Source organism: Argentina anserina, chromosome 7, assembly GCF_933775445.1.
Source record: "Argentina anserina chromosome 7, drPotAnse1.1, whole genome shotgun sequence".
NCBI lineage: Eukaryota > Viridiplantae > Streptophyta > Magnoliopsida > Rosales > Rosaceae > Argentina > Argentina anserina.
In genome coordinates, this window is record NC_065878.1 from 8341360 (window position 1) to 8366341 (window position 24982).

A 24982-nucleotide genomic window follows, 5' to 3' on the forward strand; every position below is an offset into this window, starting at 1 on the left:
CAACAAAGAAGGCCAGAATGATAAATACAATGATAGATAAGGAGATAAGAGCAAATTTCCCTAGTCCGAGTTTTGCATTAAAAGGTACTAAGCTGCTCTGAGTGCTCTCACAGCTCCTCCAACAATAATGGCAGAAGTCAAGCTCTTTAGGACATGGTCAAGCCCCTTTTCTTTGAGAATAGTTTGGGCACTGAAGCTCAAAGATGTTCAGTATGATACCATTTTTGAGGATCTCTCAAACAAAAGCCCTTTGCTCCTTCAATACAACCCTGTTCATAAGAAAATTCCAGTGCTTGTACACAATGGAAAAGCAGTTGCTGAATCATTTGTAATTCTTGAATACATTGAAGAAACATGGAAACATAACCCTTTCCTGTCTGAAGATCCTCATGAAAGAGCTGCTGCTCGCTTTTGGGCCAAATTTGGTGATGAGAAGGTAACCCTCTTCTTGCTAAACTACTTCTATTTCATATATTAATCATTATCTGTTTGAAAACTAGACACATATATGCAGGTTGAGATTGATGATATATAGTACAAGAGATGATTAATTTCTAGGGAGAACTCGATCAGTTTTGTTCATCATCTAACTAGGCTTGTGATCTTACATGAAGGTTTTGCCATCAATTTGGGACGCTTTTATAAGTCAAGGAAAAGAGCAAGAAGAAGGGATTGTGAAGGCCAAGGATAACTTGAAGTATTTGGAAGAGGAGCTAAAGGGGAAGACATTCTTTGGGGGAGACCATATTGGATTTGCAGATATTGCACTTGGGTGGCTAACTGAATATTTGGATGTGTTTGAAGAGGTAACTAGCATGAAACTGATAGCAGAAGATGAGCTCCCATTGTTATCAAAATGGAAAAAGATTTTTGCAGATGCTCCTATGATCAAAGAGAATTGGCCTCCCAGAGATAAACTTGTCACCAAATTTCAGGCTCTCCGTGAGGCCAGCCTCTTGAAAAAGGTACCTAAATGAAGTTGTTTGTGGCACCAGAGAGGGATTAGAGCATAAATAATAAGGGGTTCTAGCTAGGAGTCAAGGTAATTAATGCAAGGATTTGTATTGTGTGACAATAACAATGTAATCCATAAGGAGGAATTTCCTTTTTGTGTCAAATGTATTTGAAACTCTAGTATGAGATAGAAGTCTGTTGTGCAATACTAAACCATTGTTGCTCTTCACTCTTCTACATACGTTTCTTGTGCCAATCACGAATCCTAGAGGTTTAAAACTATAGCCTCAGATTCAGAGTGCTTTCTTCTAATTTCTTGTTAAAGATTTTGCTAATGAATTGCTAGGATATTAGGTATTTTAAGGACTCCCAAAGTCCGAAACTATGAAGGGAATTATTTGCCAAATGTCTATCTTTTGGGGTGGCTTGGCTCAATGAAGCTTATTAATGTTGGAGAGGAGAGATCTCACATCTAAGAAGTGATAAAGAAAATAAAGCTTATAAGTGGGTGGATAATAATCAATTGTACCGAGGCCTTTTGTGATTAAAACCCAACACCTGTGAGGTAGCTAAGTTGGGACAATATCGGTACAGTTGGTACACGGGCCACGCTTGTCGCTTTTAACGGTTAATACTTGTTTGCCTTGATGTAATGAAATGCTATTCTTTGGGAAGGTATGCACCAGAAGGCTGTCATCACAAACTCTTATAACATCCAAGATTGAACTTGCTATAGTACTAATACCAACGCAACTTGAATAAGAGAACAATGTAGCTAATATACAGTTATCATAAAAATGGGCTGGAGCTCTTCGAACATAACATCAAGTGTAAGGGAGAATCTAAAGGTGTTATCACAGCAAAGTACACATTTGATAATTTATTGGCGCCACATTGATATTTATTTCATCAAACAAGCATTATTAGATAGAAATTGGCCGACCACGAATAATTCATCCAGCCGAGCATGTTACAAATGCACGTAACAATGGAAAACTAACAACAAAGTAAAACGTTTTGAACCATTTCACAAATTCATGTGTCATACTTGCATACTGGTCTTGTTAATTCTCAAATATAAACGTTCATATTGACTTATTTAAGACGGTACAGTTTGATGAAACAATATTTTGTACTAAAGAGGAAGAAAATATTAAGCTTTGAAGAGCTTTAGTGACATGATGATGAGTGTAGTCAGATTGTAGAGAGGGGCTGGAGCAATGGTCATGGTGATGAACCTTTTCAAAGGGTCTGTAACAAGATCAAACAAACTAGCTAGGCTTGCTCCGATTGAATGGAGTGAAGAGCGTTTTGTTAAGCTGAAGTAGGACATCACGAAGCTTCGAGAAAAATTGACCTTAATTGTTCTATGATTCTGCTATATATAACAAGGCTTGCTATGTATCTGCCCCACAGCAATCGGAGAGGACTGTGTTAGAAGATAAGCTTAAGGAGTTGTTACTGAAGGAGGAAGAGTTTTAGAAATATAGAGTGCTAGCAACATAAAGAAGAAAATTCTAAATTAAAGGACTGTTCAACAAGCAAGGTATTTGTTGTACGAGTGAGGAAGAATTGGAAGAAATTGTCCTCAATTATTACATGGACCTATTCACTACTTCTCATCTATCAACTATGGACTCTGTTACTTCGGTTATAATGTCAAGTTATGTGAATGATGATACGAACAAGTTGCTTGGGGGAGATATTTCTATGGACGAGGTGTATGAAATTCTTAAACAAATGTACCCCCTCGAAGACTCCTTGACCTAATGGGTTGCTCCTTCTTGACTCTGATGACCCGATGAGGTTGATCAATTGTACTACTAATGTCACACTGATCCCTAATTTTTTTTTTTAAAAAAGCCAGAGAGTGTTCAACAACTTCTTCCGATTAGCCTTTGTAATGCCATCTACAAAATCGGGTCAAACGTGCTTGCTAATAGACTTAAGCCTCTCCTCCAGGGCTTAATATATATCACCTTATCAGTCGGCTTTTGTACTTGGGAAACTTGCCTTTGATAACTCCTCGGCTGCTTTCGAGATTTCCCATTTCTTATAGAGGAGGAAAGAGATAAAGTGAGATTTAATTAGAGCGTTGAAACTAGATATGATGAAAACCTATGTTCGAGGTGAGTGGAACTTCCCCGAGGAGATTATGCAGAAGCTAGGTTCTTGTGACCATCGGTGGAGAAATTGGGTTATGAGATGTGTGCATACAGTTTCATACTCTATTCTGATTAATGGAGAGCCCTCGAGGAAAAATAATTCCATCGAGAGAAAAGGCAGAGATTATAACTTTTCCAATTATCGTATTATAACACTAAAAACAGAAAAGGCAGAGACCAATTTGGTCTTGTTCTAATGACAAAGAAAGAAAAAAGAAAAGAAAAAGAGAATAGCTTGGTTACAAAGTAGAGGCAGTAGTTGCATTCCCCGAAAGCACCATAGTTGTCATCTATGCTCGAGCTGAACTATACCATAAGAGATCTATCCCTTATAATCATTGCGATTTGCGAGAGACAACAAATAATTCGGAATGTGATACAATAATGTGATGTTCTACACTTAGAATAGGGATGCATTGGACATTTAAGTATTGTATCATTCTTGTTTTTATTGTTTTTTCTAATATCAGACCCCATTAAGAGTAGTGTAATGTACAAGAATCTTTTTATTTTTAAGAGAAATGAATTTGGCGTTAAGCCATACGCGACTACAAGAATTAAATATCAAAGATGTCAGGCCACCTCTTATATAAACTAACCTAAAAAGTAAATAAATGCGTAAAAACACATTTATTATACAAATTAAAATCTGAAAAAATCCGAAAGAAAAACGGAAAGATACTAAAATAAAAAAACTAAAGCATAGTAACTATCTTGAGTCTAACCTAACGATTTTTAACACTAACACTTCGAGCCTAAGACATCAATTGCGTACTCTCAATATTAGTAAAATCAAAAGAAAAAACAAAAAGGAGGATATTTCCCATGACGCCAAAAGCATCGGACTTTAAACCTAGAAAGAAGCTAAACTTCATGGATATAAGAGATTTGATGCGAATTATGAGAAGGAAAGAATTTGGTTAACCCAAACGCAATATGGATGAGAGAGATCGACAACACAAAACAGTTGGGTTGTTTAGTATCATTTTCAAGCTGCCAATTTGTTTCTATCTGGGAGATATTTTTAAGATTATTTTTCTCTATAAATAAGAAAATAGTAGAACGAATTAAAGAAGCCCACAATTTTACCAAAAATAGAAAATAAATAGTTGTAGGCACTCTTAGAGTGAATGATTACATTTTGAATTTTGTCATTTAAATTGTTGATAAAAGTCCAAATTTGTATGAATTGGTCATTTTTTTTAATTTTAAATAGTAAAAACTAAAGTAAAAACCTATTTTACGTACTACAATCACCAGACTGATGTTACCCAAATATAGTTTTTTTTTCTCCAAATCTAAGGAAGGAAGGTGTCCTTAAAAAAAAAAAGGAAGGAAGGTGTAGTTTTCTCATCTGAACCTTCAAAAATCGAGCTCAACCTGACTAAAATTCCTCTAGAGGTTAACTGTTGCTTGTCACTTACTCACTACTACCTTAAGCACTAAGCATTGATCGATCAAACTTAATATGAGCATTTTCCATTTATAATGGCCTAACTCATATATAGCAACAAAGAAGGTCAGAATGATAAATACAATGATAGATAGGGTGACAAGAGCAAATTTCCCTAGTCCAAATTTTGCATTAAAAGGCACCAAGCTGCTCTGAGTGCTCTCACAGCTCCTCCAACAATAATGGCAGAAGTCAAGCTCTTTAGGGGATGGTCAAGCCCCTTTTCTTTGAGAGTAGTTTGGGCACTGAAGATCAAAGATGTTCAGTATGATACCATCATTGAGGATCTCTCAAACAAAAGCCCTTTGCTCCTTCAATACAACCCTGTTCATAAGAAAATTCCAGTGCTTGTACACAATGGAAAAGCAGTTGCTGAATCATTTGTAATTCTTGAATACATTGAAGAAACATGGAAACATAACCCTTTCCTGTCTGAAGATCCTCATGAAAGAGCTGCTGCTCGCTTTTGGGCCAAATTTGGTGATGAGAAGGTAACACTTTTCTTGCTAAACTACTTCTATTTCATATATTAATCATTATCTGTTTGAAAACTAGACACGTATATGCAGGTTAAGATTGATGATATATAGTACAAGAGATGATTAATTTCTAGGGAGAACTCGATCAGTTTTGTTGATCATCTAATTAGGCTTGTGATCTTACATGAAGGTTTTGCCATCAATTTGGGACGCCTTTATAAGTGAAGGAAAAGAGCAAGAAGAAGGTATTGTGAAGGCCAATGAGAACTTGAAGTATTTGGAAGAGCAGCTAAAGGGGAAGAGATTCTTTGGGGGAGACCATATTGGATTTGCAGATATTGCACTTGGATGGCTAACTGAATATGTTGATGTGCTTGAAGAGGTAACTAGCATGAAACTGATAATAGAAGATGAGCTTCCATTGTTATCAGAATGGAGAAAGATTTTTGCAGATGCTCCTGTGATCAAAGAGAATTGGCCTCCCAGAGACAAACATATCACCAAATTCCAGGCTCTCCGTGAAGCTAGCCTCTTGAAAAAGGTACCTACATGAAGTTATTTGTGGCATCAGAGAAGGATTAGAGCATAAATAATAAGGGGTTCTAGCTAGCAGTCAAGGTAACTAATGCAAGGCCGGCTTTGTATTGTATGACAATAACACTGTAATCCATAAGGGGGAATTTTGTGTCAAATGGATTTCAAACTCTAGTATGAGAAGTCTGTTGTGTGGTTTAGTATTGTTGCTCTTCACTCTTCTACACACGTTTCTTGCGCCAATCAAAAATCCTAGAGGTTTAAAACTACAGCCACAAATTCAGAGTATTTTCTTCTAATTTCTTGTTCAATGTTTTCTTGTTGATGAATTGCTAGGATATTAGGTATCCTTAGGACTCCCAAAGTCTGAAACTATGAAGGGAATTATTTGCCTAATGTCTATCTTTTTGGGTGGGCTTGGTTCAAGGAAGCTTGTTAATACTTGTCTTGATGTAATGAAATGTTATTCTTTGGGAAGGCATGCACCGAAGGCTGTCATCAGTCATCACAAACTCTTATAACATCCGAGATTGAACTTGCTATACTAATACCAACGCAATTCAACTTGAATAAAAGAACAATGTAGCTAATATACAGGTATCATATCAGAAAATGGAGACTGTAACAAAAAAGTAAAAAGTTTGAACTTTTCAAAAATTCATGTGTGTCATACCTGCATACTGGTCATGTTAATTTCTCAAATATAAATATTATCATATATACTTATTTAAGACAGTATAGGGACCTATTCACTACGATTTTGATCCATCAAATATGGAGTTATGGACTTTGTTACTTCGGTTACGTCAAGTTATGTGAATGAGGATATGAACAAGTTGCTTGGGGGAGATATTTCTATGGACGAGGTGTATAAAGCTCTTAAACAAATGCACCCCTCGAAAACTCCTTGCCCTGATGGGTTTGCTCCATCTTTGTACAAGTACTTTTGGAACATTGTCGGCAATGATGTTACAATGGCTGTTAGAGCTTTTGTCGACTCTGATGACCAGATGAGGTTGATCAATTGCACTAATGTCACACTGATCCCTAAATTAAAAAAACCAGAGAGTGTTCAATAACTTCTTCCGATTAGCCTTTGTAATGTTATCTACAAAATCGGGTCAAGTGTGGTTGCTAATAGACTTAAGCCTCTCCTCGAGGGCTTAATATTACCTTATCAGTCGGCTTTTGTACTTGGGAAACTGATCTTTGATAACTCCTTGGCCACTTTCGAGATTTCCCATTTCTTGAAGAGGAGGTAATGAGATAAAGTGAGATTTGGAGGGTTGAAACTAGATATGATGAAAACCTATGATCGAGGTGAGTGGAACTTCCTCGAGGAGATTATATGCAGAAGCTAGGTTCTTGTGATCAGTGGAGAGTTTGGGTGATGAGATGTGTGCGTACAGTTTCATAATCTATTTTGATTAATAAAGAGCCTCGAGGAAAAATAATTCTATCAAGAGAAAAGGCAGAGATTATTACTTTTCCAATTATAGTATTATAACATTCAAAACAGAAAAGGTAGACTAAGCTGGTCTTGTTCTTATGACAAGGAGAAATAAAAAGAGAATGCAGCTTTGTTACAGACTAGAGGGCTGTAGTTGTCATCTATGCCCAAGCTGAAAACTATACCGTAAGACCATCTCCCACCATAAGTTAAAACCATCAATATACATTTTCCAATTCTTTTTTGACTTATGTGAACAGTGTAATACTATCTATGGTATTCCATTATGTAAGGTAAATTGGTTATATTTTTATTATTTTTCATTTTTTTTCCTAATCTATCCTCATACTTTTTCTAATATTTCAATTATATCCATTTTAATTTTAGTTACATATTAATTTTCTCCATAAATACCATGCTTAATTTTATTTTTACAAATAACTATTGTACCATCATGAACCTCGCAGTGAGCTCTTTCATATGAGCCCAATATTGAATATGATCGAGTTAAATTATTTTAATGTATAATAATTACTTATGATTTATAAACGATAATTAACAGCATCTTCAAAATCTTCTCGAGGATGACCTCCGAGCTCGGAAAAAGTACCATACACACTGATGTATAAAAGTAAAATAACTAAATAATACACAAATATTAAAAGAAGTCACTAATCACCGAATTTAGTACTTCTAAAGATCATCATCACCTCTTGATGTGGTGAATATGTGTTTATATAGAATTTTCAAAAATGTCCGTTAATTAGCCGTTATAGATATTGACAAAAAAAATAGTAGTTGTTTTTTCAATCAGGATTCAATTAATAGCCGTTGTCATCCAAAAACTCTATGTATACGGTATACCTTACCATTTATACCTTATGGTGGGAGCTTAAAAACAAAAGGCAAAAGAGATGCTAAGGAATATGCTAAAGTGGTAAGCCATATATCACTTATACCCAATGGTCTAAATATCGTTTTCGGCATCGTATCGGTCGAGAGGTAAAACGATATATCGGGGGATATATCGGTTTTATCGGGGATATATCGGTTTTATCGGATTTGCTTATTTTCAATAAAATTTATAAAATTATACTTCAATATGTACCAAATAAACTAAAAAAACGGTACTAAGTAAACTAAAGAAAATAAATACTTGATTTAATGACAATTAAAGTACACGAACGACATCTAATAATAAAAATAGGTATTTAAGAATGATTATTTAGTCTTGAAATTCATCATATATATTTAAAATTTATATAAATTAAAAATATATATGAAAAAATGAAAAAAAACATATAAGTTTTTCAAAAAAAAGAGGAAATAAATATTTAAAAATTAAATAAAAATTGAAAAAATAATAAAAAATCAAAGTTTGACCGATATTTGACCGTTGACCATCATTTTTGTATTGACCGATATACTCTTATCGTATCGGATTCGAAATATCAGTGATATATCGGCGATATATCGGTGATATCGCCGATATTTCGAACATAGCTTATACCTTACCAATTTTACCTTATAGTGGGAGATGCTCTAAGAGATTTATCCCCTATAATCAGTGCGAGATAAAAAAAATAATTAGGAACAATACAATGGTGTGATGTTGTAGACTTCTAGACTTAGAATAGGGTTGCATTGGACATTTAAGTATATAAGTATTGTATCATTCTTGTGTTTTTATTGCTTTTCTAATATTAGACCCCATTAAGAGTAGTGTAATGTAAAAGAATCTATCGTGAAGAGCCAGAATCCATAGCTTCAATAATCTGTGTTTCACTATTTCCTTGTGCACATGCTCATCCATCTTCTGAGCTTGCTACCCAAAAAATTCAAACCCCCGATATCTTTCACAATTTCATATTTTATCACGCACTAATAAAATCTTCTTTCACTTACCTATACTATCATGAATTTTTGATAGTTTGCAAGTTAATTTACCAATCCTAAAATGTAATCATTTTATACAATTTATAAAGACTAGCCTTTCAACACGTGCGTGCAAAAACTCATAATTTCTTTTCTAATATCCCACAATATTTTGAATGATTTTGTTTTTAGTTTTGTGTCTAAATTACGATAATATTCTTTATATATTTTGTGAAAGTTAATACATTATGTATTTTTTAGTAATTTAAAAATTAGAATTTTTCTTGTTTTATTAATAAAAGATTTATAGCGGTGGGTATAAAAGATGGTTTGCTAGCTGCCACTCACATCACACGTGCCCCGTCACTTTTCTAGTTTCTATTTTCAAACGCCCTTAAAACCTAAAACCCTAACCCCTGTAAACCTCTCAGCCCCTCTCTACACAACTCTCTCGTCTTCACAAACCCATCGAAGAAGAAGAAGAAGAAGACGAAGCAAGGGCCCACACGATGCAGCAGCACAAGAGGAGGACCGCCGCCGAGGACCTGACTCACCTCCGCGAGCTTTTCCGCCACCACATCGAGTCTTTCGACTACCTCGTCGCCGCCGGCCTCGGCGTCATGCTCCGTGACATCAAGCCCGTCCAAGTCAACAACCCCCTCACCGGCGAAACCCTTCGCAATATCCTTTTTTTCCCGTTCATCCAATTCTCTTAATTTTAATTTTAATTATTTCAAATTCAAATTCTCAATTCCTATCGCTATGCAATTATTCCTTGACAATGTTTTTGCCACTCTGGTTCGCCGACGATCCTATCCTAGGGCGGCCGCTCAAGGATCGGAGCACCGAGCCTCTTTATCCTTTCGAAGTAAACCTGGTTTCCTTGTCTTTTAAATGATATAGGGATATGTGTGTGTTTTGACGGGTGTGTCTTGTCTATTGATGCAGTGTCGGCAGACTCGAATTTCCTACACGGGGAAGTTGCTGGCAGACATTTACTTCCAGCGCGGGGATAAGGCTCCTATCAGAGAGCAGTTCAATTTCGGCCAGTTTCCCATCATGCTCATGGTTCATTTTTCGTTTCTTTCTTTTACTGTTAATGTACATTTTTTCAATTGACAAATTATGTATTTGTTCGTATTCGTATTGAAGGTTAGGATATACGTATGTGACAGATTCTATGTTTGAATCTCTATCACAATGTCCTGCTCATTGCTTTTGCTGTCATTCACATCTCTACTGGACGCCTCTACGTTTAATGTTTTAGTTTATTTTAGTCCGGGATCATTTACTGTAAAATAGGTTGATGTGCTGTGAATTCATCCTCCATTTATTATCTAGTCATTGATTAGAAAAGGATAAGTAAATTTTCTCCCCCTTGAAATTGCTTGGTTGGAGTTGTATGCTTTTTGGGTTTGTGTTTGGGGCGCGTTTGAGTCTAGTCTGATTTTTGAGACTTCCCTTGATGATTTTTATGGATGGATTTTTGAAAAGCAGTCTCAATTCGAGTCATGGGGCTGGGGGTTGAGATGATTTAACATCTTATTTGAGGAACACCATTGTTAGATTCCTTTGACATTGATTAGTGTCTAATCGTTCTAAGTTAAATTTCGGAAGATGCTTAAGATGTAGAGGGGTTGGCAGAGGAAAGAAGGGAATAACAAGGAGCAGTATGGTCAACTCATTAGGGCATGTTAATTTTTTAACTAATATGTTGTGTGGGAGCCTTCAACTTCAATTTTTCTTTTGATGGGTGACCATTTGATGTGTGGTTTTTGCAATGCAGTCAAAGTGTTGCAACTTAAGAGGTTATGATCCTCAGCAGTTAGTTTCTTGCAAAGAAGAGTCATCAGAAATGGGTGGGTAAGTAAATTTGTTTATCTGTCTTCAGTAACTAGTCTATCCTTTCAGATGATATTCTGTTAAGTTTATTTTCTGCTATGTTAGTTCTAATTGTTATGCCTTTTCTGTTGTTATAGCTACTTCATTTTAAATGGGCTGGAGAGAGTTATTCGACCTGTTATATTACCAAAGCGTAACTATGTAAGTGGACCTTTTATGTTACGCAATGTGATAGGCCAAGGTGCTATTTCTCTCTTGAAGGGTCCACCCTAGTCAGGAAGAGCGGGAGAGCTAACCCCCATTATCTCATAAATACTTATGGTCTGCTCCAATTTTTTTCTTAAATTTTTTCTTATTTTGGCCAGCCATGTGGCCCAAATAATAGCAACCAGCAAGCGCCTCCATAAAACTTTGGCTTTTGTGTGCCCCCTTGAATTATATCTTAATGTGCTGACTGAGCTAGTTGGTTACTTATTTTCCTTGTTACAAGGGAAGCTTAATGTTTATGTGTTTTACAGCTAATGAGTACGGTGCGCAATTCATTTCGTGATCGAAAGGAAGGATATACAGATAAAGCAGTTGTGATAAGGTTTTATCTCTAAATCATGCAGATGTGTTATTGCTGTTATATTCTTCCCTGTTCTGGTGTTGGTAGTAATTAGTGTGAATCTCTTGGCATACATTATAAGCAGGCTTGCATGCAGATTGAATTCAAGATTGACTACATGTATCAATTCAATATGCTAAATCAGCAAGTATCCAGTCCAAATGCAGTCCAATAATTATTGGATTTCTTTTTAAAAGAGAATACTTTGACGTTTTGTGCACAAAGTTTTCAAGTTTGGTGATTTTTGCCATCCAAATTTTCTTTCATCAAAAGATAAGTGTTGGTTATATATGTTTATTTTAGTATATCTGACATATAGGAAAATTTATCAATTTTGGTTTGGTTGACAATTCAATTGAGTTCGAATCTCCCTGTGCATATTGTTTTACATCAGAGTTATTAGTTGGCTAAACAGTTGAATGTTGAAATCCAGTTTTCTAATCCAATTTGGTTGGGATCTGGAATAAAATTTGATAATTTTCCTTGGTTATAATTATTTGGAGTTTTAGCTCAGAAAATTTTAATGATGTTTATTTAATTTGATGCCCTTTTACTGTTATGTTAGATGTGCAAGAGATGATCAGTCTTCTGTAACAGTCAAATTGTACTACCTGCAAAATGGAAGTGCAAGACTTGGTGTTTGGTAAGCAGTTTTACGTTTGACTCTACAATAGATTTTGGTTTGTTTATTTTTTATTGTTTTTTATAATAATTTAATTGAAAAAACTGTGTATTACCTGATTTTGCAGGATTCAGGGGAAGGAGTTCTTGCTTCCTGTGGGTCTTATTTTAAAGGTGTTTTTTTCAAACTACTAATTTTACTCTCTCTCTCTCTCTCTCTCTCTCTCTCTCTCTCTCGCACACACACACACACACACACATATCTGTATCTTCTGTATTATTGAATTGGCTATATCTACTTTGATGTAACTGTGCACTAGACTAGAATCTTTTAGTCATGGTCAAAGGTCTATGGTGAAACTTCTGGTTGGCTCTTCTTCTCATAAGCATTTCCATTAATTTTTTTTCATCAAGCTATATTTTTATCAGTTTGTGCCGTTCTATTTCCGCAATCTGAACTAATTGTATACTGCATATATGATACTTCCCATCATGTTTTCCTTGAACAAAATTATAACTCTGACTTTTCGTTATTAGGCTCTCATTGACACTCCTGATAGTGAACTTTATGCGAGTTTGACATGCTGTTATCCTGCAAAAAATGAGAAAGGGAAAGGTGCTGTTGGCACTCAGCTTGTTGGTGAGAGGGCACAAATTATTATAAATGAAGTGGTGGACTTGGGTCTTTTCACTCGTAGTCAATGTCTAGAACACATCGGTAACATACTAGTGTCTTCTCATGGTCTTCCTATGATAGGATTTATAATGTCAGATGTATGTAGAGTGATCCCCTTGATCATTTTCAGGTGAGCACTTCCTACCTCTAATGGGTGGACTGGAGAATGAACCTTACTCAGTTGTAAGTCATGATCTGCAATCTTTCACTCTCCTTTTGTTCCTAGAAAGGAGTTTGAATCAGACAAGCTACTTGTGATTTGTTTGGATTCCCATATAGTTCATATGTGCTAATTCATTCTCTTTTGGTAGGTTGGAGATGCCGTTCTCAAGGACTACATATTTGTTCACCTAGATAAGAATGAAGACAAATTCAATCTGCTCATGTTAGATACTCTCCCTTTCTCTTTCTATACATATATATACACATTTATATATCTATCTATATATATATGCCTACTATAAAAAAAATTACCAAACCTCGTGTGCAAATTTTTATTAAGAGTGATACCTTTGATAAAGAAAGTAAAGGGTGGTCACTAACCATAACAATCCATTGATCTGCGTTGTCCATATGTTATGCCCCTACTAGATTCACCCTTACAAAGACAATGGAATTAGAATTTATGTTGCATTCTTATGATGAACATGCACAACCGTGAACACTACTATACTTTTGTATGATGATGATAATCATATGGCCATTCTTTGTGGAAAAGATCCCTGTTAAAGAAATTTAATTTTACCAAATGGGATTAATCATCTCAGAAAGTAATTGTTAAGAGGATGGTGTATATGTTGCATCTGTGTCTTCACTTTTTATTAGAGCGGTGAAGATTCCTCTCAAGAAAGGGATCTACTTCTTCAATTTTCTGTAATTCGATCATGCTTTCACTTTTCACTCTTCCTCACTATAAATCTCTATTATTTTAGGTTTGTCTATCAGTTCTGAAATTTCTTCTTTTGTAGATTCATGGTGCAGAAACTTTTTTCGCTGATGGATCAGACTTCGGTGCTTGACAACCCAGATTCCTTGCAAAATCAAGAAGTCCTGCTTCCTGGGCACTTGATTACCATATATCTCAAGGTAGATTACACAGCTTTTTTATGTTTTATTTTTTTCAATTTGAAGGCATATGCCATGTGTACTTAGGAAATAAAATTTAGATTTTCAAGTGCCCGATTCCAGGTTGACATTCTGTAGGAGAGTAATTAAGGCATTATATGGTCTAAAGCATTCTAGGGTGCTGGTATATGTGCATTTAAAGGAGTAGCATATTCATTATTGTACTTTCTGAGACTGTCATTAGTTTTTGTTGGGGAAAAGATATGTACTTTTATCAAATTTTTTTTGAATCCATGCTTTTTGTTACTGGAACCGTAATTGCTGTCTTAAAATCAATAAAAAATTAGGAAGTAGAATCAATGAATTTAAGTTCTGAATATGTGTGATCTTTGCTTCTTTCTCCCTGATTTTGTTCCTGCCAATTTGTTAATAATGGTATAAATGTTGATTTTAGTTCTAATGAATGAGAAGTTTCTCGATTGAAGAAAGTAGGATGAGAAAAATAAAATATGAAAGAGAAGTTGGATTTAAAGAATAACTCTTGTTATCAAGCATATTTTATTTAGCAATTAACTGATAAGATTACTTGGTTTACTGTTGACGTCCCGGCCAATAAATATCTTTAGCTAAGAGCAAAATCTATAGTTAAATGACAATAAGAGTCCAGGATATTGCTTCAACAATAAGTTCTCCTTCAGTGAACTTTTAAGTTTTTTTTTTCTATTATAAAATTTCATTGTGAGGGTGAGATTATGCATTTGGTATGCTTTACTCATGGTTTAATGTATGCCATTTCTTTTTGTAAATAATTACCTGCATTTGGCTTGAGCAGTCTTTTCAAAAGCTTGCTCAAATCTTTTTTTAATTTTGATTTTGATTTTGATTCTTGAGGTATAGGCCATGCAGCATAACTCATATGGACTATATAACTACCAGAAGTACTAGTTTTAACATATGCTGCAATAACTGCACTGATCTAAGCCAATTGTTTTTCTTTTGTTTTGTAATTTTTCTGGTGGGTAGATATGTTACCTGGAGTAGATATGATCCAAAAGATGTTCACTCAGAAGAAAATAGGTCTCGAGGGAGTATATCTAATGACATGGTCATTAATGTTTTATCTCCAGTACCTACTGATATATAAAAACCAGTATGTTAGTGTCTGTATTGTTACCTTCGCTTATATTTTGTTGTCACTTACAGGAAAAATTAGAGGATTGGTTGCAAAGGACAAAAAAGCTTCTTGAAGATGAGATAAAAAAGGAAAACAACAATATCAATTTTGGCAGTGGTAAGGTTCAACTTTCCCCCTCTTTCTCTTCCAGCCATGCATTACACAACTTACTGAAGTTTTTAGTTTTGCTAAACTTATCTACAGTAGTTTCATTTAATTATCTTTCAGGAACTCACGATTTATTTCTGATAATGCAGTTGATAGCTTAAAAAAGGTTCTGGATAAAAATCCTACAAGGCAAATCAGTTCAGCGATTGAGAATATGTTGAAAACTGGAAGAATTAATACTCAAACTGGTCTAGATCTGCAGCAGGTATTGACTTCTTGCTTAGCTTATTAACATAGCTATCGTACTAAATGCATAACATACAATAGTTTCTTACTAATTATAGATACTAGAGTGGTGTTTGGTTGTGGTCTTCTGGTCCTCAACTAGGTGCTTGAGTGACACAAAAAAGAGTTCTACTTCTGATATGAAAATCGAGAGGTCAAGGGTAATATACTTATTAGGGGCTACCAAGTCTACTAGTTTTTCCTGGTTTTATATCAATTTCTGTATATAATTAGCTTCTCAATTGTTTTCTGTATATTACAGGGGTTGTGTCAATTGACTCTGAATTATTAAGGTTGTGCCAATCAAGTCTGTTTCTCTACTTACCTTGGTTCTTTTTACAAGCACTATTGGAAGTAATCTGAATGGAGTCACAAAAAGTCGAATAGGCCTGATTTTTGCTATATTATGTAGTTTCATTTTGCACACTGATCACAAAAGGTTCTGTGTAGGTAACCCCAGTAGTTCGGAGAGTGAAATGACATAAAAGCATGATATGAAATGAATTCTAACCTGCGCTTTATTTCAGTTTTCTGTCTTTTTCTCTATGGTGTGAGGTATATTTTCTTGTTAGGGGAATTCATTTGTTAGTAAATATAAAATGGGATGGAACCTTCATTTTTTCATTGTTAAACAAATATGACAATATTCATGTCGGGAAGAATTTACAAAAGTTGATTAACTGTCACTATCAAATATCAAACTTTCCTATTATTGATATACTGCAAGCATTCTACTCTGTTTTACCAAAAAGTTGCTCGTTTAATTTCTTCTAACGTTTTGTTTTATAAATACATTTTAGAGGGCTGGCTTTTCAGTTCAGGCAGAAAGGCTTAACTTTTTGCGTTTTCTATCGCATTTTCGTGCTGTTCATCGAGGGGCTTCCTTTGCTGGGCTTCGTACCACAAGTGTTCGGAAATTGCTTCCTGAGTAAGTATTGTTTTTTAGGCTCTTCAGAATTCACTTGTTGATTATTATTCATTTTTTTTCTTTTACTTGCAGATCTTGGGGTTTCCTTTGCCCTGTGCACACACCTGATGGAGAGCCATGTGGCTTGTTGAACCATATGACACGCACTTGTAGTAAGTTTTTCACATTTTAGAGAATTCATTACTTTAAATAAAAAGTTGGGTTAATCGAAAACCAATTGTACTAGTTGGTAATTCCCTACTGTGTATTTACTGTGTCATGTCTAATTGTGGCTCAAGCATTTAGCCGATAACTTTGGTATGTGTTGGGGCATAACTTCTGGTCAAGCAGTGTCTCAACTGTTACGATACAATTCTACTCAAATAGAGCCATTTCCAGAGAAATTTGCAAGATATCATTGCTTGAATAAACACTGATGTGTGCATTCTAATAAGCTGCAAATTAATGTGGATGTGTTTTAGTATTCTTTATTGATTATTCTTTTTTGTTATTTGTGACCACCAGTGACTCATTTCATCATACTTGTTTCAGGAATTACATCGTACTTTGATGCACAAGGGAACATTAAAGATTTCTCTAAGATTCGAATGTCTATTCTTAATGTTCTGATTGAAATGGGAATGATACCATCACTGCCAATGTTGGTTCATGAGGGTCTTCCTGCCAATCTTTCTGTTCTTTTAGATGGTCGAGTTGTTGGTTATATATCTTCCACTCAAGTTGAGAAAGTTGTGGCTCATTTAAGGAAGCTGAAAGTGTCGGCTGCTTCTGTGGTCTGTTTTTTTCTCCTTAATTTCATTATTTTTTGTTCTAAGCATCTTAAACTGTATGATGTTTATTACATTTCTACTGATGGAAAAAATGATATATGCCTCAGATTCCAGATGACTTGGAAGTGGGATATGTTCCTCTCAGCATGGGTGGGGCATATCCTGGTCTGTACCTTTTCACAAATCCTTCAAGATTTATTCGGCCAGTTAAGAATATTTCAGTTCCTGGTGTTGAAGGTCAAAATATTGAACTCATTGGGCCCTTTGAACAGGTTAATACTCAATTTTAGATCAAAGTTCTTACCTTGATAAGAATTACTTGTGATCATGAGGTCCTTGCTTTGATCACAAGATGCTAGGGATCTAAATATATGATTAACTGCTGCATTTCTTGCTATATTAGGTGTTTATGGAAATACAATGTCCTGATGGTCGAGACGGTGGAAGGAAAGATTCATTCCCTGCAACCCATGAAGAAATTCATCCAACTGGGATGCTAAGTGTTGTTGCTAATCTTACTCCCTGGTCAGAACATAATCAAAGTCCACGAAATATGTACCAGTGTCAGGTTCTTATCTGTTTGGCCCTTCAGTCTCTTTGTTATTAATCTTTATAATGTTTTTGCTCTTTGTTAAATTGGTTACTGTGACATTTGTTACATTCCTTTTCTTTATCTTTTATTATAGATGGCAAAACAAACAATGGGGTTTTCTCTACAAGCGCTACGCAATCGTGCAGATCAGAAGTTGTATCATCTAAAGGTTAGTTATCTTCATTTGGTTTCTTTCATTCTACTTTCTTGTTAAAAATAAAGAAGGAAATCATGTCATACATTCACTGCTCTCAAGTATTTGAGCATAACTTACCCAAAAGACAAGGCTTGTGGGTTGGGCAGCATTGCTTTACTGGAGGGGGAATATAATGATCTCCCTTAAAAGGAGGAGAGTTCTTATCAGGCATATGTAGAACATGGTTAATTAATACGAAAGTTATTAGTGCTGTGCATGATATTGGTATTTGGGCTTTGTTTTTATTCCTCTGCTGTAGCTTCCAATTGATATACAACTATCTCCCTGAACTCATACCGTAATAGTCTTTTTTTAAGTTTTTCTTATGGACTCGGCCTTTTTCTCTCTTCTTGTTTAATGTCACTGCATGATTGTTCTTATTATAATTGCACCTTTTTTGTGCAAGAAATGCATGTACCAGAATACTGGTTGTGTTAATTAACATGTCTGTTATATGTTTGTGTGCTACAACATAATCATTACTACTCATCACTTGTTTTTATGGCTCTTTAAATCTCACCCTAATTCATTGTTTTGTTGAAAATTGCTCATTGTTAGACTCCTCAGTCTCCCATCGTCCGCACAAAAACATATACAAATTACTGTGTAGATGAATATCCGACGGGCACAAATGCAATCGTTGCTGTACTGTCATATACTGGGTAAGAATTTTGTCCATAACATATGTTAATCTTTTCTAGCATTTGTGAATCTTGTGTCTTATGACATGTAGGTATGATATGGAGGATGCTATGATTCTAAGCAAGTCATCTGTAGATCGCGGAATGTTTCATGGACTAGTATACCAGGTTTGTCACAAAGCTATACAAGATTTTTTTTATATAGATGGATTTGGGTATGTGTTATGATCACCTAAACTACCTAAATAACTCTCTTGGGCTTCAAATTTTCCTAAAGATAATTATTATTATATAAATACCGCCAAACTATGGTGTCCATCCATATTCTCTCTCTCTCTCTCTCTCACACACACAAATTGATATTAGTAGATGTATGAACTGGGTGTGTGGGGTTTTTTTTGTGGTTAAACATGTGCTTATACTGATCCAATAATGGGTTTTGGCAGACGGAATCCGTTGACTTGTCTGATCAAAAGAGTAGGTCGGGATCCCAGCGATCGTTCAAGAGAAGTGTTACTAATAAGTCGCATCATTCTTTGATCGATTCAGATGGTCTTCCTTATGTGGGTCAGGTTAGATTTCTGTTAGGGTTTTCACCTTTCCAGCATAGCATCGTGTTTTCTATATTTGTTAGAACCTGATAATTGCAATTTTTGCTCACTTTAAGCTCGCCATAGCATAATTTTGTATTGACCTTGATCTTTGTTTAATTTCAGACAATAAATCCAGATGAACCCTATTATAGCACTTACAATGAGGTAACAGGTGAGATAAAAACGACCAAAAGAAAGGGGTCAGAACCTGCTTTTGTTGACTATGTTGCTATTGATGGGAAGAAGCACCTTCAGAAGGTGAGTTGACAACATTCTTATGCTGGAGATTGAGTTTCATACAATATTATAAGATAATATCTCAAGCAGAACCAAGAGTGAACTAATAGCAGCTTCACTATAGACACAAAGAGATATATCAAATTTTCAACCTTGAAAAGCCAAAGCTTTTTGTCAATTTTTCTCACCGGTAGCACATTTTCATTCCCAACCCTGGCCCTCTTCCCCCAAATATGTTTTCTTATTCTGCAAGGGGTCAAATTGTTTTATATATTAATTCGATATAGTGGAATATACTGGGGCTATATTGATTATCATAGTTATTGTGCAACCCATAGGTCAATCAATGTTGAAAGAAAAGCATAATTCTATGTTGCAGGCTTACATTTCCCGTGTTGTCTTTCAATCTTCTTTTGGAGCAGGTGAACATACGGTTTCGGCACCCTAGAAACCCTATAATAGGCGATAAATTTAGCAGCCGACATGGACAGAAAGGAGTTTGCTCCCAGTTGTGGCCTGACATTGATATGCCTTTTTCTGGAGTTACAGGAATGCGCCCAGATCTTATTATCAATCCACATGCATTTCCTTCAAGAATGACAATAGCCATGCTTTTGGAGTCAGTGGCTGCAAAGGTACCCTGGACTTGTACAAATCATGTTTTAAAGTTTGCTGATACCCTTATAGGGTACTAATATTGGTACTTGGCAGACACCTAATATACTGTCACTATATTTATCCCACTTCAAAACCTGACCCAGCACAATTCAAAACAAGCAATGAGAGCCTAGAGTTTGATTTTAAAAAGCATGCTGCAGGGTCTTTTCTATTTGACCATGAAAAAGACGTGTGTTTTAGAAATACTTTTACTAAGGGTCTAAGGCTTAGTTTGGTATTGAGGTTTGAGCAAATAAGCACTTATTATTACCATTACGAGTTAATTGTCTTGTTGGCAAGTTTTTTATAAGGTGCTTATTTGTGAAATTTAATTTAAATAACCATGATTTCATAAAACATGTGGGATATTGCTTATTTAAAACTCAGGATTTCTGTTTTTGATTATTTTCACTTCAAATCCAAATTAAGTCTAAAAGATCCCAGGTGCTTAATTGCCATTGTAATTTAATCACAACTTGATACCATCAAGTAATTCAAAATTCATGGACCAAAAATTATAAATTGATACCATGATGATACTATCTGTGTGATTCCTTTTTTTGTACATTGTCAGTATATGCTCCACTGCTTTTGTTATAAATGGAGTAGATTTAGTTCATTCGTAGGCTGCAGTTTTAAGTATTATGTTTAGAATTGTAGAAGAGTTGTAATATTTTCTGAGATGTTTTCTCACCACAGGGTGGTAGCTTACATGGAAAATATGTTGATGCGACTCCATTTGCTAATTCAGAGAAGAAAGATAATGAAGGAACCAATGGAGAGAAATCCAAAACTCTTGTTGATGAACTTGGTGAAATGTTAAAGGTTAAAGGGTTTAACTACCATGGTGCAGAGGTATTGTACAGTGGTGTCTACGGAACAGAACTCACGTGTGAAATTTTTATCGGTCCTGTTTACTATCAGCGATTACGGCACATGGTTTCAGACAAATTTCAGGTTTAAGATTCTCGGGATAACAACTTTCATGGATCATGGTTCTCTCTGCTTTTGACTATAGGTTTCTTTTCTAATGCTTCTGTTCAACATGCAGGTTCGTGCTACGGGAATGGTAGATCAAGTCACACGGCAGCCTATAAAAGGACGAAAACGAGGTGGTGGTATACGTTTTGGTGAAATGGAGAGAGACTCCTTGCTTGCACATGGGGCAGCATATCTGCTGCACGATAGACTTCATACATGTTCCGATTATCACATTGCTGATGTATGTTCCCTTTGTGGATCCATACTAACAACCTCATCAGTCCAGCCACAAGTACGGGTTCGTGAAATACCCGGCTTGCCCCCTATGAGAGCTCCCAAGAAGGTGATTTGCCTAGCATGTAAGACAAGTAAAGGGATGGAGACAGTTGCAATGCCTTATGTCTTTAGATATTTGGCTGCTGAGTTAGCAGCTATGAACATAAAACTGAACCTCCAGTTGAGCAATGCAAGCGGAGCTTGAAATCAAGAACCTAAAATCTCAAGCGACTGAACAGTACGGTAAAATGTCACTCAAGTTGGGTAGAGGGTGGACCGGAATCTCTGCCCCTTGGAACAAGCTTAGGAATAGAGCTAGCGAGTTTTGAAATATGTATGTCCACTAATGAGTAATACAATATTGTCGCGGAGTAGAGAGATTTGTTGGAGCGGCCTCGGTAGTTAGATATGAATGAATGAAAGGTTGGAGGGAGGGAGGGACTTTAGTTTTTGTAGGTTGTGCTTAGATCTTCACATATTCATATTTATGAGCTCTTTCTGTTTACTTCATTAATTTTAGTTTGGATTGCTGATTGATCCATATACGTATACCGGAGTACTGAACAGATAGAAGAATAGAATCTTCTAGAGTAATTTTCAGAACTTGACGTATTAACATTGTGAGACTGAGAGCAGTGCTGGTAGTTTGGGTGATCAATGAATACATACATTGATCCACATCACCCCGATGACCCTTGGAAATTTTCCCATCAACAGATGGACTCGCGATTACGAGTTGTGATATTTATACGACGTAATCAAATCTGATCTCCACAAACTCTGTCCCGACACTTTTTTCACAATCTCTGTATATTCTTCGACAGCATCATTTGTGATTTGTGAGAGAAGAAAGGGACTGAATTATGATTCAATAGTATTGCTGCTCTTGCCTAATTTTTCCTTTAAGGGTAAGCGTGGACCTTAATATATTTCAACCTAGTGTTGGATCTTTCGTTCTGAACCTGTTCTTGGTTTTTATTTAGATTGTCTTCAACTTCAACCTTCCTTCCAATGCCCATCTCCACTACAAACACTTTCACCATTGTCACCATTTTTTCTCTATTTTTTGCCTGGTTACACTGAATATATGGACGAAAGGGAGGCAGATGGTTTGAAAACCCATATCAAAGAAAGCATGCATATAAAAACACGACTAGGTCCTTCAATTACAATCTTGTACATCACGTCATCACTGGCCTTTTTATTTATTTATTTGAGTTCAGATAATATCTTCTAGCTCTTAGTTTTGTGATAAAACCAGGACTCTGACCCTATGTAGATATCCAATATAATATTGAATTGAATTCACGTATGAATATATGATTCTATTTCGATCTTACGTTATGGGATTACAAGTTGGGTCCAAACTAGCTAGGATTCTTAAGCCTATTTATCGGGTACCAGACTACCAGTATCAAATTCAATTCAGCCACGTTTTCATACGACATAATTGCAAAAAAAGAAGAAGAGAAAAGCCATATGGTCAAGGTGGCCTGAGCTCCCTGCTGAACTAGTAGAGCTAATCATGAAAAAGCCAGCTTCAGTAGACATCCTTCGCTTTGAAGCTGTCTGCTTTTATTGGTATAAGACTGCAAAATCTTATATCTCCGCCCCATATTTCACGCTCGACATGCCTCAAACCCCATGGCTTATGATTCCTGGTGGTGAAGAAAACCATGTCCATCGCTTCTTCAACCCCGCAGAGTTCAAGTACTACACCATCAAAAACGCGTTTGGAGATATTCCTGATGCATGGTGTGTCGGTTCATGACATGGGTGGCTGGTCCTTATCGAGGTGAACGGAGCTGCTCGGCTTTTAAATCCGTTTTGTGGAGAAAAGATTGAACTCCCATCAATAGGAAAACCACTTCCAAACATGAGCAGGGCATATATCATCAAAGTTGTCACCTCCTCTTTTGACCAAAAAAAAAGTTGTCACCTCCTCAAAGCCACCACCTTTGTCGTCTTCCAGTAAGGACTTCGTTGTTGTAATAATTTACTATGATTTTCTGGACTTCTGGAGAACAAAACTGCTTGCTTTCTGGAAGCAGGGAGACAGTGTCGGAACCTCTTGGAGGCCAGAGGGGTGCATGGCCCCTCCGGTGAAGAACAGAAGATATGATATCATGCCTTGTTTCAAGGTGAAATTTCAAGAGGCCAAGAAGGCAAATGGAAGTAATCTTCTGCAACAACTGGACGGTGGAAACTAATTTAACTAAACACACACACACACATATATATATATATATCTTACATTTCATCCTAGGCGCGCGCACACACACACATATATATCTTGCAATCAGTTTAGCTAATGATAGAAAAATCATCTATTCGTATTTTGATTTTCAGTAAGATTTCTTTAACAATGTTGCTTCAACAAACTTAAAAATCAGTGCTCAAACATTAGTGTTAGGCTGTTAACTAATTTCTTTGGTAAAGTTCTTACTACACACACACACACACACACATATATATCTTGCATCAGTTTAGCTAATGATAGAAAAATCATCTATTCGTACTTAATGCTTCAAACTAGAAATGAAAGTAGTAGCTTTAGCAGTGACCGACTAGACTCTTATGATTTTCAGTAAGATTTCTTTAACAATGTTGCTTCAACAAACTTAAAAATCAGTGCTCAAACATTAGTGTTAGGCTGTTAACTAATTTCTTTGGTAAAGTTCTTACTACGTACATACCTTTTAACTAATCAATCACACAATCATTTGGTGCTTTACTGCAACAAACTGAAGAAATGAGCAGAAAAGGGTCTCCTCTGATGACAAGTGAGATCAAAGAGACTGATTTTATGATAAGAAAAACTATATTCTCTAGACATAACCAGCCCCATGATTGCAATCTAAAAATACCACAAAACACTATTACTTTGTAGTGGCGACGGGAGAGTGAATTTCCAAATTATACATAATTTGGATTAGGAGTAAAAGAGGTGCACAAAACAATTGTCTTTTATTTTTTGACTTGCAAGTAATGTAGATGCTCCTACAAATACAACACACTTAGTTGAGTACGTTGACGCAAACTTGACGCAATTCCTAACTGACTGCTCTCCCGGAGGCACCTCTGATTTATCATTCATGTATCACATAGCTTCAATGGTTTATGCAAATGAGATTGGTAAGATCAAAACATATATTTAATTGTTGGATATAAGATTATAGAAAACAGGTCACTGATATATAAATTCTATTCTCTTTAGGAGTGATTGACTAGAGTAACTTCAGTGTATCAACATATATTTGAGACAGTGGCGGATCTCTTTGGAGGACAGAGAGGGACATGGCCTCTCTAGCGAAAATTAATTCTTTTCTTAATTAGGTTTTAATTACACAGTTAGTGATATGTTTAGTATAAATTGCCTCTTCAAAAAAAAATGGCCCCTCCAAGATTATTTTTCAGGTTCTGCCACTGCAGGGAGATGATGCATGGACTGGCTTCGGCCAGATTGAAGACTATGATCATGCCATTATGTTCAACAGTACAAACGGCCAATTATCTGTATATGCAAAGGATGGCTCAGTTGAAGTTTGGGACCTGGGACAGCGTCTCCCTGTAAAAAACAGATCATCTGCTACCTATTGGGTCGTTTCCCATTTATTGGTAAGAATTATTTGGTGGAATGCTCGGGTGAACTTTTGTTCGTAAGACGATTTATAAAGAAGACTGCTTCTTATGATGAGGACAATCCGAAATACCTAGGTGTTCTTCGTCCTTATAGAACCTTCCACTTCATTATCTATAGGCTAAAGTCTACTCTCAAATGGTTGGAAGCAAATTTGCCGACCACTTTTCATTTGCTCACCCT

General features: G+C 35.9%; 3 protein-coding genes across 6 annotated transcripts; all 3 read left to right on the plus strand.

Moving 5' to 3' along the window:
• Positions 1 to 99: 99 nt before the first annotated feature.
• LOC126801993 (probable glutathione S-transferase) lies at positions 100 to 5873 on the plus strand. 2 transcript variants are annotated; one of them, XR_007672889.1, is made up of 3 exons: positions 100 to 436; positions 615 to 1042; positions 5670 to 5873. XR_007672889.1 is itself a non-coding variant. In XM_050529504.1 (2 exons), exons 1-2 carry the CDS (start codon positions 128 to 130, stop codon positions 975 to 977), a joined length of 672 nt encoding a protein of 223 aa, XP_050385461.1. In that variant the 5' UTR covers positions 100 to 127; the 3' UTR covers positions 978 to 1193. The 2 variants fall into 2 exon arrangements, 1 of the variants encoding a protein (XP_050385461.1); XM_050529504.1 differs by lacking the exon at positions 5670 to 5873 and having other exon boundaries at positions 615 to 1193.
• On the plus strand, positions 4725 to 5788 carry LOC126801994 (probable glutathione S-transferase). The gene is made up of 2 exons (XM_050529505.1): positions 4725 to 5063; positions 5242 to 5788. The coding sequence occupies exons 1-2, from the start codon at positions 4755 to 4757 to the stop codon at positions 5602 to 5604; spliced, it is 672 nt and encodes a 223-aa protein (XP_050385462.1). The 5' UTR covers positions 4725 to 4754; the 3' UTR covers positions 5605 to 5788.
• Positions 5874 to 9295: 3422 nt separating the features above from the next.
• LOC126801981 (DNA-directed RNA polymerase I subunit 2) lies at positions 9296 to 21642 on the plus strand. Of its 3 annotated transcripts, none has more exons than XM_050529489.1 (27): positions 9296 to 9591; positions 9705 to 9778; positions 9859 to 9978; positions 10697 to 10773; positions 10890 to 10953; positions 11271 to 11341; positions 11925 to 12002; positions 12109 to 12154; positions 12518 to 12698; positions 12787 to 12839; positions 12968 to 13041; positions 13625 to 13742; positions 14925 to 15012; positions 15153 to 15268; positions 16089 to 16216; positions 16289 to 16368; positions 16748 to 16989; positions 17094 to 17258; positions 17390 to 17554; positions 17673 to 17747; positions 18342 to 18436; positions 18508 to 18583; positions 18862 to 18987; positions 19132 to 19266; positions 19668 to 19880; positions 20602 to 20859; positions 20954 to 21642. In XM_050529489.1, exons 1-27 carry the CDS (start codon positions 9420 to 9422, stop codon positions 21362 to 21364), a joined length of 3501 nt encoding a protein of 1166 aa, XP_050385446.1. In that variant the 5' UTR covers positions 9296 to 9419; the 3' UTR covers positions 21365 to 21642. The 3 variants fall into 3 exon arrangements, with proteins under 3 accessions (XP_050385446.1, XP_050385445.1, XP_050385448.1); XM_050529488.1 differs by having other exon boundaries at positions 9297 to 9591; positions 18333 to 18436; positions 20954 to 21641; XM_050529491.1 differs by lacking the exons at positions 9296 to 9591; positions 9705 to 9778 and having other exon boundaries at positions 9922 to 9978; positions 10697 to 10769; positions 18333 to 18436; positions 20954 to 21641.
• Positions 21643 to 24982: the final 3340 nt, after the last annotated feature.

Excerpts from the sequence above, each read along its gene's own strand:
- LOC126801994 (XM_050529505.1), top strand. The coding sequence starts at position 4,755 with ATGGCAGAAGTCAAGCTCTTTAGGGGATGGTCAAGCCCCTTTTCTTTG. Across the intron at positions 5,064-5,241 it reads CCAAATTTGGTGATGAGAAG|GTTTTGCCATCAATTTGGGA; the intron begins GTAACACTTTTC and ends TCTTACATGAAG.
- LOC126801981 (XM_050529488.1), top strand. The coding sequence starts at position 9,420 with ATGCAGCAGCACAAGAGGAGGACCGCCGCCGAGGACCTGACTCACCTC. Across the intron at positions 18,988-19,131 it reads GTCTTCCTTATGTGGGTCAG|ACAATAAATCCAGATGAACC; the intron begins GTTAGATTTCTG and ends GTTTAATTTCAG. Across the intron at positions 20,860-20,953 it reads TGGTTTCAGACAAATTTCAG|GTTCGTGCTACGGGAATGGT; the intron begins GTTTAAGATTCT and ends TTCAACATGCAG.
- LOC126801993 (XM_050529504.1), top strand. The coding sequence starts at position 128 with ATGGCAGAAGTCAAGCTCTTTAGGACATGGTCAAGCCCCTTTTCTTTG. Across the intron at positions 437-614 it reads CCAAATTTGGTGATGAGAAG|GTTTTGCCATCAATTTGGGA; the intron begins GTAACCCTCTTC and ends TCTTACATGAAG.